Source organism: Pithys albifrons, chromosome 6 (assembly GCF_047495875.1).
Source record: "Pithys albifrons albifrons isolate INPA30051 chromosome 6, PitAlb_v1, whole genome shotgun sequence".
NCBI classification, from domain to species: Eukaryota; Metazoa; Chordata; class Aves; order Passeriformes; family Thamnophilidae; genus Pithys; species Pithys albifrons.
In genome coordinates, this window is record NC_092463.1 from 16279945 (window position 1) to 16298292 (window position 18348).

Here is an 18348-nt window from a genome sequence, read left to right on the forward strand (position 1 = left end):
CATCAATTAAAAGTCCCAGCTCTACTAATCTCTACCATTTCTCATCAACTGGACAGGAGAAAGATGCTTCTTCCAACATGTTGCAGGAAGCCACTGAAAATGTGATTTGCTCACAGGAAGGAAGCATTCATGTAGTTGGCTCTTGATATAGATTTGAGGATATCAGGAGCCATAAAAGAAGACTTTCCCAAAGCTTAAGTGCTTTTGTCTAAATATAAGTTATAAAAACAAATCATAAGCATTCACTCACTACTGTCTAGGGCACATATAGGCATTTTTATATGTTGTCACTATCTTATCATGCTACAAGCCTCAACAATTAACATACGCAACAACAGAGTGATTCCAACATATGCTACATACCTCAGCACTTCCCGGAACTCTTTCAGTTGATTGTCAGGCACTTCTGTCCTTATAGCTTCCAACCATTCTGGCATGATACATTCCCACACTGACTGGTTTATCACATTGTATGGAATCAAGCAAAGGATTCGATTGAGCCCTTCTTTTAATTGGGTTACAGCACTACACGATTTGTCCCAGTATCCACCAACCTGTGGGTATTTCCAAGAATTACACTGAGGAACAGCATTTCTAGTCCCGGTAACTTGCCCAGCAGCATAAATTTGTTCAGTGTGTTTCACCCAGGAAATTGTAGGGGGTGATCCTTAGTGCCTTCAAGGCAGAATTCAGAATTCAGCCATGGGAGTTGAATTGTTTTTTCCTCTCACTTAACTCACAGCACACAAAAGCACTGTCAAAGTCTTAAAAGTTCACTCACTTCCAGGCCGTGATGCAGTGTATCACTGTTTACAGTTCTCAGAAAGGGACAAATTTACTTGATTAAACTTGCACTGTCAATTATTTGTTCTCTGCAACTTGTTACAGTGATGGGTCTTTACTTTGAAAAATTGTGTCTGTACCACGTGGTCTTTCATGGGCATTTGTTTAGGGGTTTATTGAGGAAATGTTCTAAGTGATGGAAGCCAAAAAGTATACTTTTAAGCATGTAAGTAATTGGTGTAGAGACATTAATTATTCTAATTGACCTCAGCTCACGTCTGCTGTTCCTGACTAACGGCTCTAGAGATGCCTGCTGTTTTGGCAGAAACTACTGGCAATCTCGGCCAACAAACTATTTTTCTTCATTCATCACAACTAATTTCATGGCTATTTGTCTCCATGTTCTAGTGAAGCCTTGGAAATCTGGCAAATTGTCAGTCTAGTCTTAAGTACTGCAGTGAGGTAACAAAGTTCAAAAGAGTGGATGGATCCAAGAAAAGAAATCCATAAGACATTACAGAATGAGATTCAGTCCTTCCTTTCCCCAAAAGACTGAAAGCTCTGATCTCTTTTTTTCAGTTTCTAACAGTCAAAGCATCCATCTACCTCTTAAATTCCCTCAGCTGCCCTCCAAACTTCCCACAGTCAGGTATATTTTCAGAGTGATGGTTCAGAATAAGACACAAACATATGCTGGTCTGTCTACAGCCAATGCTGTTCATTAGGTCATGAGAAATCCACAAATATTCATGCCTGATGATGTAATACAACACATCAAGTGTTTATGGCCCTTCCTAGTCTAGTCTTACTTTTAGGAAACAAATTCAACATGTCTTCTGGGCATTTTACATGTGAGGGTCACAAAATAAGTGTCTTAGAAAAGCATGTTTAAGTGGAGAGTTTTGCTTCATAATTAACAGAGAGAAAGAATGGCTCTTTCTAGAAGACATTCTACCAATGGTTGTACTTAGGCACCCCGGACAACCTTCCAGGTAAGTCTCTTTCTCTTCACCAGCAACAAGGTAAACCATGTCAGACTGGGCTTTAACTGTGTCACTTAAATTAGGTGTCTGAAACTAGAGGGCATCAGTATGCCCAGAGCTCCCTCTGTTATAATTGTGTGATTTCATAAATCCTAATTCACAGCAGCAGAAATAAAGAATGCAAAGAACAGACAGACATTATTAAAGTACAGGCTTATATCTGAGAGTAGGCAAATGATACATTTTACTAAAGACAAGTTTGGGTACTTCAGCAGCTTAATGAAAAGGTGCAGCTATCAAAAATGTACAGTATTTTTCAACACCTATAATGTTCTTCCAACCTGTCCTTACATTAGTGTAAATAATGTCTCTTTCTAATACAGTAAAACTAAAGATGCTGTGAAGAGGAAAAATTCCTGAACTCCACTACTTCCTTTACCACTGAGATTTCTTTGCCTTGACAGAGTTGGGAAAGGAAAGGTGTTTTTACTTAAGATCTTAAACTCTGTGGCAAATAAAGAAATGTTCAGATAAATCATTCTTACCCTGGCAAACTCCATGGGTTTAGGAAGGAGGCACATAACCATGACATCAAATCGGACATCACAGACAGTCTTCAACCATTTAGTAACAAACTGAGGTTTGAGCTTTTCAACCAGGCTACCAACTTCATCATCCATCATGTAAGCTGTAGAGTGAAACCACTGAAATACCATGCTAACCAGCCTTGCTAAACTCTCTGTCGGTGTATTCTCACTGGGAGTGCAAAGGCTTACCTGTAAAAGAGAAACACAAATGCAAATATATATAAATATATAAAATATACATGATAAAATGATGAATGAATCCAAGAATGTCAAAAATTCCAAAAGATGTCTACTTCATATAATAAGTGATCTTTACTTTGCAAAAATATTCCAGTTCTGATTTTTTGTCCTCACTTGGAGTGTGAATATGAGTTTCAAGTCCTCAGAAATTCCTACATAATTAATATGCTTCTCCTCTTCTCCAACTTCTTTCTAAAATGATGTCTGGACTGCAAAACTGTCCTAAATCTGAGGCCAAGTCTCTACCCCAGCTGACAGACCAGCACATTGCTAAGCCCTTAATTACCTGCTATTTTTGCTCTTGGTGTCTTCTGGGTACAGGGGATAAAGCTTGAAGTCAGGCTGCTGCAGTGAATGCAAAAAATGGAAAATAACAGATGACAGGAGATTTTAGAAGCACCTATCAGCTACTTGTTGCCACTTCCTAGCGAAAGCTGTACTCTCAGCACTTGGTAACCTGAAGCTGGTGACTGCTGCCTTGCAGCAAGTGAACGAGGGAAAAACATTCCTGTCACATCTATGGAAAGAGATGACAGCACTGCTTCCCAAGAGAACACATGAACCCATCTTACAAACATTTTTCCTCCATGATTTTTCTTGGGATGAGGCAGCTACAAACACCCTTGCCAATTCAAAGTACAGTCTTCATTGTTCTGCTTCACTGCAGGTTACATTTAAGGTGTTTGCTTCCTTGCACTTGTCTTAGTTGAGCATTAACTCAAACGCAGCATGAGCTGGCAACCTTTTTAATAGGAACTCTTGAGCCCTGTCCAGTTTCTAGATGAAAGATATTCATTTTATGAAAGAAAACAGCAACGTATGACTTCTCACAACTTGTCGTCTCTGCCAATACCCACTACAGAGAGGTAAGAGATTTTATAAGAATAGAATGGAGTCGGCAAGTTCTTTCTCCCTATCGCAGAAAGGTACATGCTGAGTGTCAAGAATTGTACCAGTGTACAGGGTAACAATACAGATGTACAGTTAACAAAGCCTTTCCTGCTCTCATTTCAGTACTACTTATAGAAATGTAGGCCTTCAGTCTTTATAAAGCATCACTTCAAATGGAATGTATGACTATGGCCCAATAAAAAAAAGGTGAGAATAATAAAAACCTTTAAATCTAAAACCACATTAAGCAACAAAAGCCACAACATGTCAGCAGAATATAAAGTTCATTCGTATAGTCACTTGAAAATGCAGAGCAGCTTTGTTGGCACTGTAGAATTCCACACCTACCACCCCAGCATCCAGAGTTCCTGTCTCTGTTTAGAAAACAGATGAGGGTCCTGCTATTCCCCACCTGTCACTGGGGGGCTGAAGAGAGAGACTGAAAGTTCAAAGTGAACTGGAAACAGCCTGAGAAGGAGAATTATCCTTAAGGGGAATTGCAGAATGCAATTTTTGAGGATGTATCAGGCTGCAGCCTGGCCAGCTAATGAACTGGACAGCAGCAGTTCTGCTATTTTGGAATAATCTCTGCCAGCTCCTGTGAGGGGTAGAAACAGCGGGGCTTCGTTCTGTCAGCCCACAGCAGGTGAGTCAGCTGGAGTACACTGACTGATCCAAACGGACCAATTGAAATGCAGGAGGAAATAGCAGCCCATTAAAACTCCTCCAGCCTCTCGGAGGTAAGAGAGAAAGCTGTGCCTCCAGAAAGTGATGCTGAAAGCTGAAGGTGAAAAATAGATTTTTAGGGCATTGCCTTTTGAAGTTAAAATAATGACACTCAGCAAGGGGCACTTGTGAGCAGAAGCTGATAGCACATAGCAAGTCAATTATAAAACTGAGAGTGAATAATTCTGTTCTACACTCTACACAGAGGCAGTCAACAGCTCCACTCAAACTAGTTAAAAAATCTCCAAGTCTGACAGCTTCACAGAACAACTTTTTGCTTACAAATCAGAAAAACTCCAACCAAGGCCAAGAAGTGGGGGAAAAAAATTAAATGAGATAAAACTGAGGCTTCAGAAAGTAAAGGAGAGTGAACGATGAAGAGAGAGAGAAGGAAGCAAGAATTTCTCACCAAGAACCATATTCCAAACTGACTCAGGAGGCGTTGATCATGCTTGTCATCATCTTTATTATCAAAGTCTGTGTTGTCCAGGGAGTGATGGGAAGAGGAGAGCCCCATCTGTCTCCTGCGGTTCAGTTCATGCTCCCTCTGCTCAGCATGAAACTCTGCTTCCTTCAGCAAGCTATAAAACAAGCTTGTGGTCAGTGAATACAGCCATCCTGCACTGGATACAGATATCTAATCAAGAAGTTAAGGCATTCAATGTCATCACTTTCCTCGGAACAGTAACAGAATAACATCAAATTCTACGATTCAAAGCTGACTTCCTTTTCAGGACAGCACTCACAGCTGGTCCATTCTCTGACAAAGCAACAGTTCAGCATCCTGTTCTGAACTTAGCGTGGTGAAGCTAAAATGCACGTGCACAAGATCTGCAGGCAATATTGACATGAAACCCTCGTCTCCTTTTCACACTGATGCCTCCCTCATAAGCTGCCATATTACCTGATCACAGCTTCCACTGTGCACACAAGTTCCTCTGCCCCACACTCCCGGGTGTTGATAGGGGGTGGTGAGGTCTGATACAGGTGGGTTTCTGCGGCTGCCCCAACTTCACTGCTGTGGTGGTTGGAGTGGCACCTTTTGCAATAGCGCACTGGCCTGTTGCCATGGCGGCCACAGCAGCCCGCTGAGAAGCACGTGACAACAGCTCTTCTGACATGGGAACTACAGTTCTGAAAAACAAACAGGATTTTATCAGGCCACAGGTATCAGGAAATGGAACTGAAAACAGGGATGAAAGTCAGCACTGGGGACTGGCTCAAGTGTTGGTAATTTCCAGAATCAGTACATATAAGCAAAACTGTGTGTAAACTCCTGATGTCAAGTATCACTGACCTTCCAAAAAGATAAACTCAGGACTAAATACTGAGGCTGGACTTAAATGTCCTGATTGCTCTTCCTTCAGAGCAGACCAAACTGATATTTAAGTCATCAACTTCAATCTTCTGGCTTGGATCAATCTCTAAAATTAACACCTGCTTATGCTTCAGAATGTCTTTTAAATTACAAGCAGCAACAAGCAGATCCTTATGAGTGCAAGAAAATGGTGGCAGCCATGCCACAATTTATGCCGTGTAAGGATCTGCCTTATCATAGGTAACTAATCAAGCCTCTGAAACAGGTATTATCTTCATTTTTGCCACTTGGGAATCAGTCTAACATAAAAGCTTTCTTTACTACATGAGCACTAGCCTGTTATGCACTGTATTCCTTGCTATTAAAGTGTTATTAAACACATTAGCTGATAAGTATTGCAAGCAGATTCTTTTTGTCAGCATCTTTATAGAGCCAAGCACTGAAGACGTTTAAAAATATACATTGTACAGCATGATTTTTGTCCAGTTTAGTATTATTCCAAGGCTTCGATAAGATAGGAAGATATATATATATAAACACTTAGATTTAAAATTCAAATCTTGCTCTATCCTCTTCATAAGTACTTATAGAGTACAAACTGAGCTCAACTGCATAACTGAATTGCTTTACTAATTGCCACTTCAACTAAAACCTACAATTCAAATCAAACATCGTCAGCTTTAACAAAAAAAAACCTTGCTGCTGAATCATTCCCATCCACCAACAAATGCATTCATGGATAAATTGAGATTTTTGAATGATACAAAGATGAACACACTACATAGTAATGGAATGACACCACATACAACATCAAATCATGCCCCATCACACAAATGGCTGAATCTTACCTTCTTCTGACATATAGCAGAAATTTCAGCTGTAAGGGGAAGGCATACAAAACATGAACACAAAATGACGATCTTTCTGTTTCACTATGGAAGCCATGGAAAAATGGACTTTGCACAAGGAAGTCTCTGAGGCTAAACTTGTGTTTCCAGGTACTATTGAAACCTCTAAATCTGCTGGACAGCATAAGGTAGGACACTATCCTTAGGCCTATGGGTATTCCTACACTGAAATGCAATGGCCTTGGTGCATTAAGTGTAGTGTACACTGCAAGCCATCCACCTTCTGCCACAGGGGCAGATTTGTACACCTTGTAGGCACAGTATTGTGGCACGCTGTAGGAAACATGGTTTGGATGTGCCTACACTGCTTGTGAAAGCTCATGGGATAAAAGAGCAGTGAATACGGATGAAGCAGCCACTATGCCTACAGCCCATAATTTCATACTGAAATCTTTGCAGATTCAGCCTGTAAGCAATACCTATGCCATCTGTTTCCCTAGCAACATACAATTCAGTAAATTCAAGTGGCTGATTAAAAGGAAGTACTTCCCTTAAGTAAATAAAACATTCTTAATCTGGATAACATTTCAACTAAAAGTAGACAGCAAAAAAAATCTCAAATGCTTAAGAATTTTCAGTTAGCAGAGCAAAGAGATAGGCAGTGTCTTCATTCTATCCCTGAAAGGGTTATTTTAGATAAGATGCTGATTAGTCTGTCAACAAGCTTTGTCTGCATGCTAGTACATAACAAAATATCAGGTTCTCTCACTGGCCAAAGGACAATGATTGGATCAATGACTGGATAATTGAAAAACATTTTCTATCTTTTTCTAAAATCCTTTACAGGCTCATGTTAGAGATTTTCACAAGCTTTAAGAGCCTTCAAATCAGACCTGGGTTAGTGGAAGAACCAGACCCTTTCTTTTGACATCGGTGTGGGATACAAATATTTGACCCTGGTTGTGAATGCTTCAAGATTTGAAAACTGTTAATTATCACACAAAGAGTTATACAGTATTTCAGATAAAGGATCAGTCAATTTTTCATGGTACTTCAAGGACATTAGCAGCATTAAGCATAAGCTACTTTAAAATTCTAAAGAATCCTATCAAACAGAATGGAGCATTTCAAGTAATACAGTATGCAGAAATATCAGAAGCAAAGATTTGTACAATTATGATCAGTTTGTACCTACCCTTAAAATACTTCTTACCTTGTGGCAGAAGAACATCAATCAACCATTCACTGTGATCCCTATAAAAATTTATATAATTAGCTTTCCCTTTTTATTTATATATGCATTTATTCTTTTGGCAGAGGAAATTGAGATAGGTTAATGTGGTAGGACTGACATTATTCTGAAGCAGGTTGTTTTAAATGTAGTTTTATAAATTGCAGGCTGCTTTACATTAAATCTCTTTGTTGTGCCTGTCTTATTAAATTACCACTTGGATGATGCTGGTCACTATGTTCAAGGCTTTCAAAATTTACTTTTGAGATATAAATTTATCAAATTAAAATAGTGTGTGTTCTGAAAGTCTGACAGCTAAGAAATGACAGTGAAGAATAACAGAAGAACATAGAAAAAAACAAAAGTACCATTTTCTGTGAGTGTCCTTAGAAGTTATGCTTCTACTGAATTCAATTACTTTTTCCTGCAGCCTTAAATCAATAATGACTCAAAAACCTAAGGTGAGATGTAATTGCTTTTCCCACAGCTGATATGATATAAAGCTGTCTTAAACTGGGGAGAAAAACACCCATGTAGGTTCTGAACTACCTGTAACCTTGTCCATTTGAAATAATAATTGGTACTCCCTGTAAGTATTAGTAGATTTTGTAATCTAATGCAAGCCATAGTAGCAACTTAAAGAAGAAAAAAAAAACATCAAAACCAAAACCCAACTGAGGTTAATTCATTTCAGTCTATATTCCTTCCAAGTACTGGCCAGTCCGGTATTGATTTCTTTGATCACTGCTGCATCACAGTGTACCTTAGAGAATAATGTGAAGTACCTGCTATAGAAACGTAACAAAGTCTCTGTGAAAGAGCTTTCACTGTAATGTTTAACTTTTAATGACAACTAATGGATGAGGACAAAAGACGTTTCATAAGCAAAAGCTTGTACAATAATGAGGTTCCCCTATTACAGTAAATGCATCCCAGAGCATCTATTCATTCAGAGATCTCAACTTCAAAACTCACTTTTCTTTAAGCCAGGTGAAAATGTTGATCATGTGAGGTAAATTTCTGTAATCCTTATTCATATCAAGTGGCAGTGTGCTCTATATATTTCAACAGGTTTATCTATGTAAATTATATGCTAATCATACTAAAACAAAACTCTTGAGTTCTAGATTCTTGAGTCTGACAATACCTGATCATTTTCCAACTCTTATCTTACCTACCCTGCAATTCTCTGGCTGCATTCCTCACAAAGATATAAGGGAGGTGGCTTATCACCCAAAGCCACAGACAAGGATGGGTCAATGCACATCTGAAACATCGAGAAGGAAAAGAATTAACACATCTGTTCACTGAAGCTCGCTGAAAAAGTTCAACACATTAATGCTAGAACATACAATATAACACAGCTTTGATATGTGTTGAGAGCAACATTCTGAGAGACGGTACTCAGTATGTGGCATGCCAAGACCTCAAAATATTTCTAACAAAAAGAGGGATGTACATGAAAAACAAGAGCCTCTAAGAAATAGGATACACTTCAGTATCAGTAATATCACTGTCTGAAAGACAGGAGATGTTATGTTACATATGTACATTAAAAATTCACTATGGATTTCTAATTTTTTCCCCCCAAACAGGCAGTCACTTAGAGGATCCATTGTTTAGGACAAGGTAATGTAAAAGTCTAGATTTTTCTCTCTCAGTAATGCCTCTTCCTGAAAAATCTAATTTTCAGTCATCACAGCTGTTAATATACAGCACAACTGCGGTGACAGAACAAAGACTCACAGTTTCCTTGGCAACATAGGTCCAGACTTTGTCTTGCATTAGCTTTCACATTAGTCAGTTACAGAAAACAGTTACAGTTAATAGCCTGTTACATACACATTTGTTAAAGTGTTTTGTACAACTAAGGAAACACTGAACAGTATTAAGCATACAAAATATTCTAACCACTTTAACCAAAATGTTTCTTACTCCATTCAAGCGTAAGACCTTATTTATAAAACAAATGCCTCCCTGGAATATTTCTCATCTTTGTTAACCAAATTTACATTCATCTATCCAAGACAAAACAAGCTGCATATTTCTGAGTGATGACTGATCAAGTTCTGTCAAAATTAAGATATCATTCAAAAATATTCAGGTATTTCATATGCAAAGCTTGGAACTGTACCTTCTTGATATTTTGCTCTATTGAGTTATTATTCTGAATCTAGTGATCACTACAAAATGAAGCAACACCTTTCAGCATTTTTCCTCTGAAAGACAGATCATCGAGGATGATTGGAATGGGGAGGATAATGGTCCCTTGCAGGACTTTTAAGATGGGTGTCACCATTATGCCCTATCAGTATAAGAACCTGTGAAAAAGGCTCACTGAAGAATTGTTCAGCTCAAGAAATTATGTTACTATATGAACTGATGCCAGGATAATTGTTTGTATCTGTGTATTCAATTAGATACAAACCAATTAATTAGTACACCTAGTGCTAGTATGGTCTGGACTTGGGAGGCTGTTCTTGCCTCTGCCAACAAATTGTACTATGACCCTGGTCAAACCTTTTTACATTTTTATTCTATATCTAAAAGTACAATTTACCTCCTTCAAGAGAGCTGCAGAAGAGGTAAGTAAAGCTTTTTTTGCTATTTGTTTTAGGACACATTCCAAGCAAAAGATCACAATTAGAGTAGCTGCATTTTATGACCTCAATCAAGATACCAAGGTGAACATGAACCTATATAAATGAAATAATGTTTCCTGTATACAGTAATTTTTGTGAACATATTTATACATATATATGTGTTCAGGTAAATACTTAGAGGTATTAGCCAGGAGCCACCTTAGAATTTATAAAGTACTCTACAACCATCCCCATGTTTAATTTCAAGATTTGCCCCTCAGTAGTTGCAGGAAATACCTCATCTTGCTTTAGGCAGCCAAAGAGCATGTTCACAGAGGTCTGACCCCCGTGGTCTCAACAGGCTTTGCTGGTTTTTTAGCTTCTGCTCTTGGTCACCTGCACAAAACCACAGCATATGGCTGGGGTAAAAGTGCAACCTCCCATCCCTCAGACAGTTGGGTTTGACCCCTGAAGTAACAGCAGTACCTTCACAGCTGGTTTGTTAATCGCATTATGGCATTCAATATGCTGGCAATGAATAGGATTCCAGGCTGAAAAAAACAAAATACAGCTGATTAATAAATGGAGAAGAGATATTCATATTCTTTGTGTGTAACAGTGTCAACAGAGAACAAGATCCTCTTGTAGTAAGTACTATTCCAATGAGTAATATACAAATAGTCATTCCTCAGGAAGCTTAATAATTACAATAAACAATTTGACATGCCTACTGACTTATTTACGATATATGAAATGAACCATGGACTCAGTAAAGAAACAGAAAAAGTAAGACACAGGCATTCCTGAGGCAGACCCTTGATCTCACCAACATCTTGATTAATTAACTATAGCTCTGCTCCAGGAGCAGGATGGTAGAAGCAGCTGAATAAATTCAGTAACATTCCCAGGCAAAATGAAAAGAGCTAAAACAAAGGAAAAGTAGTCAGGTGACAGAAGGAGCCTTAGCTTTGTAATGACAAGAAGTAAACATCCTAGAGATGTTCAAGTGGCATTATCAGGATGCTCTACAGAATGCCCACAGGTCAAAATGCCATGCAATTGCAGATAACACTCATCCCATTCTGGGACACATCAGCAAAAAACTCATATATAGGAAAAAAATCCAGTCTATCCAGTGCTCCTAACAGTTCACATGGAATATCATGCTTGGTACAGACCTGCTTGCATGGAATAGGTGATGTAGTGCAGTACATGATGAATTTTTTTAAAAAAAGTCAAGTAAGTCTATCAACCCTTCAATGAAAAGCTTTAGAACAGATCAAACTTCTATCAGGAACATTGAGGATGCACTTGAGGTGGTCAGGTGGGTCTTCTAAGATTTCTTTCAACCCTCCATTTTTATAATTTAAAATGCCACATTCTGGTCCAGAAATTTTAAAAGTGAACAAAACATATGTCATGTGACAGAGATTATTTGAAACAGGTTGAGACGCAGAAAAAGCGATTCATGAGTGACAGCCTCCCATGTAGCACCCCCTATCCCATCAGTATCACTGGGGGGTTTGGTGGACAGAGGACGTTGCACCATCCACCTACTCAGCTGCAGCTGCATTGGTGGCTTTGTCTTTTTCATCCTATAATGAACCTTTAGAACTTATCCATTAGACTGACTGCACCTGCCATCACCTGACTTTTTCTGACAGTAACAGCCAGATAAGGAGTCTTAGCAACAGCAGCAGCGTTAGCAGCTGGCACAACAAAAGCAACCAAAGCAATAATTGAAAGGAACATAAACCAGAACCATTGTAAGGCCAAGGCAACAGTTTCACAGACCATTTGGAACAAACAGAGTATTTCCTGTTTCTTCTCCTGTTCTGGTTTAGTTAATATCTGGAGTAAGACAACACATTCACTAGCCACAATGAGTTTAGTTAACATTTTTTGAAAAAGCAGATAGATTTATATTGTATATACTTAGGAAAGTACAACTTGTCAAACAAAAAAATTCCAAACACATCATAGAACTATAAACACATGATTTTAACACATTTCTGATCATTTATGTATTTTGGCCTATACAAAAGCAGCTGCACTGACCTGTGTACTGCAGTCCTCTGTACTCACTGATTGCACCAGGGGGTTTCAAATTGGGCCAGTAGTGAAATAACATTTGTACTGCTGGAGGTTTAACTTGGGATGGTCCATAAGCTATCACATATAGCAAATCCTAAGGAAAGACATGCACAAAATTTTTATTGTTGCAAAGTAACAAACCACAATTCAAAATAGTAATTGTTTTCAAAGATATCTGAACAGACAAAATGAATACATTTCATGTCCTACAAAACTTTCTTTGTAGCTCTTAGAGACAGATTAGATGACTTACTTTAGTGCTTCTGACTTGGATCAGAGCATGCAACAGCTACCACCCACCCTGCAGTGTACTAACATAGAGCAAAATGAAGCCCCTGTCTAGCCATGGAGCAAAGAGGTGTGATACAGATAAATAACTGGATCCAGAGCAGATACAGGTGATGACAATACTCACAAATATTCTCGTAAAAGTCCAATCCAACATGACCTGAGAAGACTGCTCATTATTAAAATTTCTAATTGGAGCCACAACCACATGGTACTTAGGAAACAGAGCTCTGTTCCACAAAACATGGAACTGCCTCTGTAAACTAGAAATCAGAGGGTCCTTCCTCTCCATAATCCAAAGGGAGGATGGAATATAGAAATCATTTATAACTTCTTGACACATAGTCAGTTCAATTTAGAAGCCATCTGGTTTTCATTGCTGCCCGAACACAGTCATTTCCACAAAGTATATATGATCATAAACTTACTTTCCATACTTCTTGCTTATATTTCATGAGACATTCCAGTAATTGGCAGTGATACACTGAGAGAAAAGAGACAGTATAGACTTAACACTAAAATGGAAACTCAAGTTACAGAAGTGACGTAATTAGCTGATTGGCTTTACTTTATCCATCCAAAACTCTATTCAATTATTTTTTATTTTAAAGTGCTTGCTAAAGAATCATTGTCCTGAGAGTCACCACAAAATATTAAAAATTGAATACTGGTAACTTGACCTGGTCAAGGAATGCAGTAAGATGATTATCATGAATTTACAGGTTTTAGCACAGCAATGCAGACCTTTTTCAAACACATCCAGTTGATGAATACCTGCTGATTCATTTAAACTTTGTCCCTTTGCCACAATGTGAATGGTATCTTGTCATTCATCTTGAGACAGCAATGGGAGTCACATGTAACAACACATTATTCCCACATATACCAAAGGCTACAGGAGCCACTCTGCATTGAACAGACACAAGAGTGAAATGAACTACTTTACATGTTTGATTTCCCAAAAACCACAGGGCAACATTTCTCTCAAACAGTTTGAATATGGAACTTACAAATAAAAATAGAACATTTCATGAAAAAAACTGACTTCTGCAAGTAGCTTTTAAAAATGGTGTGCTGCTTTTATTTACCTGAGTGAAATACATTAGCATGATGTGACACTTCTCACACACACACCATGTACCCATCTACATAAAATGGGAAATAATGACTATCATGCAGTGTAACAGCTCCTTGGGATTAAATTGCTGCATCACAGTGAGTGAGAATGGCCTTGTGTTTAGATATTCATAATTACATTTAAATTCATTATCATTCCATTGAGCCTGCAGCCAGCATTACCTGTGTTGTTTAAAAGATAGTACTAATTGTGAACTTGCTGGTACATGAATCATAGTATAAGACAAATTGTTCCTATGAATTCCTGTAGTCAGGTAAGTGGTGTTTCCCTTCAACACTGATGCTACATATATTAACACTATTTTCTGATGTCAAACAAGGGTAGACCAGAGTACTCCAGTCCTTGCAAAATCCTATTTCTTCACCACAATGAGATCTCTTATTCACATACTGATTACTTCCAGTATGATGTTCAGAAATTCCAGTTTTGACTAAAATCAACTATCTTTCAACCTATGCTGGATAATGACATAGATTTTTCCCCATCATCTGAACTTCTCTGATTCCATTTGACAGTACTTTCTGACTGATAGTTTTAGAAAGAATGATAGTGGGTTGCATGTTTACCCATACCTGGGTTTGATGTGTACTGCATGGCAATCATTAGCATTGATGATGCAGACAGATTGACATGTGCTGGAACACCTTCTCTTTTTGAGGATCCCACTTTAAAAAAAAGGAAAAAAATAAATAAATTTTCTGTAGTAATAGGAAAATCAGGTGAGAATAACATGTATCTCATTCCAACCCATGGAAATAAACTTACTAGGTATCATGTCATGAAAACAGAAAAAAAGAAATAAAATACCTAACAAAAAAATCCCTAAAAAACTAGAAACATCTGTATTCCAGCTTTTCTGGTGGAAGAGAAAGATGACTAGGTATTGATTCACTGATCTGGTTTTCCAGATCAGTAAGATTCCATTCTCAGAGCTGCATTAACCAGACAGTTACCTTCTCAGGCACTCTCCTTCAGAATCCATAGATAGAGCAAAATATCACTTATATAGCCAAGTACACCTAGGACTGGGATTGTAGGAAGGGTGAAAAAGGAACTGGAGGCTGAAGACTCAAAAAAAATGGAAAGCCTGCTGTTGAGGTATACAGATGGAGGGCTGGGGCTGGTGATAGCTTCTGGTGTATGGCAGAGCATACTTCTCAGGGAGCACACAGTGTGTGCTTGAATTACAGCTACATACCAGAACATTAGTCCCCACTGTTATAAGTGAACTGTGCTAAGACAATGATAAACAGTAGCACTGAAGTGTAGCTACTCTGACCTCACACAGAAAGCAGCTCGAGCTCCTTCTGGTCTCCTATGAAGTGGGCTACTATTAAATGGTACACTTGGAAAAACCTTGCAGAGCGTAGGTGTTTATTTGCTGAACTATTACATGGCAATACGGCTTTGAAGGCAACCTCCTACACAGAGATGTGGCATGAATCTTTCCATCCTCCCAGCGCTTTCCCAAGCCTGGCTGCCAGGACCCAAATACCGAGCATTTGGGATAGAAGCACAGAACTGTAGCTACCAGCTCAGTGAGCTGTTTTCATCCCTCCCATCTGGCTCTCCAACTGCTTACACAATCTCTTGCATCCTCCCTTTAGGTTTGATCAGAGCTGAACACCAGAGGAAAGTGAGGTTCTGTACTCGCCTTGTAATGGAGCATATAATTCCCAGTGGGGAAAGACTAGGACACTAATTAAAAGAGCACTCAACTAGAAAAACAAGAAGTGGGAAGGAAAAATGGGAATTTCTCTCTGTTTGTTCTCCACATGAGCCAGCATTACTATGACTCTCTTCATTGCACTTCACTCATTTGTTTTTTAATTTCATCCACACAAATAAGAGCCCCCAAATTGTTACAGCAAGGTCTGTTTGTATGGATTTAAACTGCGAAATACTCAGCAGCTCTAACTGGGTAATTAAAACATGGCCACCAGCAAAACATGTAGGACACAGTACTAGAATGCAAATTTAAAAAGCAGCAGACTGGTTTCATACAGAGATCTCACCAAAACTGAGGAGAAGGGCAACATGACAAATGCAAATGCATGGATGCAACCTCTGGCGAGGGCAGTTGGAGAACAGGACCTATTTAAGTAAACTAGGGATTTGGCTCAGCCCGTTATTTTGAGGAATAGTTCTACAGATCTGAGGACACACAGGGGAAGTCACCAACTTCAGTTGTTCTTTAACAGATAACAGTAATGGAAAGAGTTGCTTAATGCAGCATTATATTCTTAACCCAAAGAGGGCCTCTATTGCACATATGTATGAAACATGTCTCAGCAATTTTGATTTGCATACTGTAATGAGACCTGTCAAAGGTAACAGAGAAAACCTCATCACAATGTCTAACTAAAATTACAATTTCACATGAGAAAACTGAGGTACAGGACAGTTAAGGGATTTTTCTAAGATCACTGACTGGTCAAGTCAGAAAACATGCATGATAAGTTTGCATAAAATCTTAATCTGAAACACTGAAACATGTTTCTTTTAGTATCTTCTACATGCTTAAATGATATCAGTGTTGATCTCTGTACAAAAATTGTTCATGTTTTTCCATAAAGGTCTGGAGTACAGAGGTAAGTAGGAGACATTCTCACAGAATCACAGAATACCTAATGTTAAAAGGGACCTCTGGAGATCATCTTGTCCAACCCTTCTGCTTAAAGAAATGCAACTAGAGCAGGTACTCATGACCAATTGTGTTTTGAGCATCAACTAGGATGGAGAATTTGCAAACACTCTAGCAAACTGTTCTAGTGTTTGACCACACACAGTAAAAGGCTTATTGGTTAGAACTGACTTAATATTGACCCTAATGCTTCCATCTTCAGAATATGGTTATGTTTCCTGTTATTACTGAAATCCCATCAAGGTTTTTATCAGGTACATGGATGACTGTTCAGAACACACCTCAGGATCCACATTGTGCAGGGACTATGAAATTAGTGACATCTTCAGGGAGAGGAAGAAAAAAGAAAGAGGAAAAAAAGGCAGGCACCATCAAATTCAGTCTTAACACTTGTGGATAGGAGGCATTACAGGCACAGCCATTTAGTACAGAACTTCAGAGAGAAAGTGCCGAGAAGACAGAGATGAAGAAAAGTTGGAAATTCATCAAAACATCATTGAAAAGAATCATACTTGTACATCCAGATATAGTCCAGATGCAAAAATTACACATGTTGCTATTGCATCTATCATTTCAGGAGCAGTTTGCCCATTGATTCTATATTCAAAACTCCCACTGCTGGTACTGAAAATTTTCTGAGTTTGAAACAGTGCATTTCTTAAGTAAGGTAAACTTCACTCTTTAAATGAAGGAAGAATTCACATAAACCCAAGCTTAATAAGTAAGTAAACTATAGAATTATTTCCCTTTTAAAAATAGTCATATGAAATTATTTTACATATATACAGAAGATTGATGTCCCATTACAATACTGTGACAAATGAAGCCTTGACTCCTACAGTCTGATACTATTATGCACCAATATAAGGCAAATAAGTAATATTTGTTTTCCAAGATAAAACAATACTAGAATGAGTTCTACTTACATATAGCCATAGGCAGAAAAGATGTGCTGAGATACTCTATAATATCCTTGTGCAGAAATGGAGGAAAGGTAGCCAGTGTTGAAATCATTGTATAGGGTAAAGTACTCAAAATATCATCATTGAGAAAAGGAAGTAAGCATGTAGTTGTGTAAAAAATCGATTGCCCAAGATCTGTCGAATAAAATGAAAGAAATATAGAATCACTACAATGAAAAAGTAATTATGACTACATACACTTTTGTTTACAAAACTATAAAATAAAATTACATTAAATTCAAGCTTTCCTCTCCAAGTAATTTGGGAAGCTAATCAATGTAGGCAAGTGACTTCACCCACAATTTTTAGCCCCTCCTAAGGAGAGGGAAACAGCTGTTGAACACTAATCAGAAGAGTTTGAAGAGAATATGAATACTACAATGAATAATCAGTTAAAATCAATATTGATTTTAATTATACAGTGATTAACATGGCATGACTTGTACTTAAGCAGAGATGATACGAGAATCAGAATTTTAAATTCACTCTGTATTGAAAGGCCAGCTTTTGCAAAAATTATTCTAGCCTTTATCAGGTGTATCAAGAGTTGTGTCTTAAGGACCCTCAAGAGGGCTCCAAAGTACTCCATACATACCAACTACAGGAAGTGCCACTGCATTTTTCACATCACACATGATTAAACTATGGATTTTGATTTCTTGGGAAGCCATTAAGGCCAAAAATGGCCAAGGCTTAAAAGAAAATGAATATTTATCAAGAATTTCCACACTTACTCAAATTAATCATACTAGAACCCTTTGGAAAGGATATTTAATAACTGCACAACATTTCAAGATTCAAAGGGAAGGAGTAATTTATTGTGTACCAGGGCACTGTGGAATCTTTATACTCTCTCCCAAATCAGGAACTGAGCTGGTACACATAACCCTCTGACAAAGGTCATAGCACTCAAATGCCAAGTTTCAACCTGTATGATGATCCAAATACACCAGAAGGCCTTTCTCCTTTTGTTACTCATTACACAGGCCTTCAGTCTCACCGGGACAATGAGTGCAATTGAAAACTGTCTCTG

General features: G+C 38.2%; 1 protein-coding gene across 4 annotated transcripts in view; it reads right to left on the reverse strand.

The window, feature by feature from the left end:
• UNC79 (unc-79 homolog, NALCN channel complex subunit) overlaps nucleotides 1–18348 on the reverse strand; it is a 105642-nt gene that overhangs the window by 73886 nt on the left and 13408 nt on the right. For 3 of the 4 annotated variants that reach the window (XM_071557624.1, XM_071557626.1, XM_071557623.1), the window contains exons 4-15: nucleotides 17280–17450; nucleotides 14282–14374; nucleotides 13000–13055; nucleotides 12248–12377; nucleotides 10676–10740; nucleotides 8786–8874; nucleotides 7590–7630; nucleotides 6377–6405; nucleotides 5115–5344; nucleotides 4620–4791; nucleotides 2312–2542; nucleotides 364–554 (exon numbers count right to left, since the gene is read on the reverse strand). In XM_071557624.1, coding sequence (XP_071413725.1) covers nucleotides 364–554; nucleotides 2312–2542; nucleotides 4620–4791; nucleotides 5115–5344; nucleotides 6377–6405; nucleotides 7590–7630; nucleotides 8786–8874; nucleotides 10676–10740; nucleotides 12248–12377; nucleotides 13000–13055; nucleotides 14282–14374; nucleotides 17280–17450 — 1498 coding nt within the window. Of the gene's footprint in view, nucleotides 1–363; nucleotides 555–2311; nucleotides 2543–4619; nucleotides 4792–5114; nucleotides 5345–6376; nucleotides 6406–7589; nucleotides 7631–8785; nucleotides 8875–10675; nucleotides 10741–12247; nucleotides 12378–12999; nucleotides 13056–14281; nucleotides 14375–17279; nucleotides 17451–18348 lie in introns of those variants that run through there. The other variant, XM_071557625.1, reaches the window with a different exon arrangement.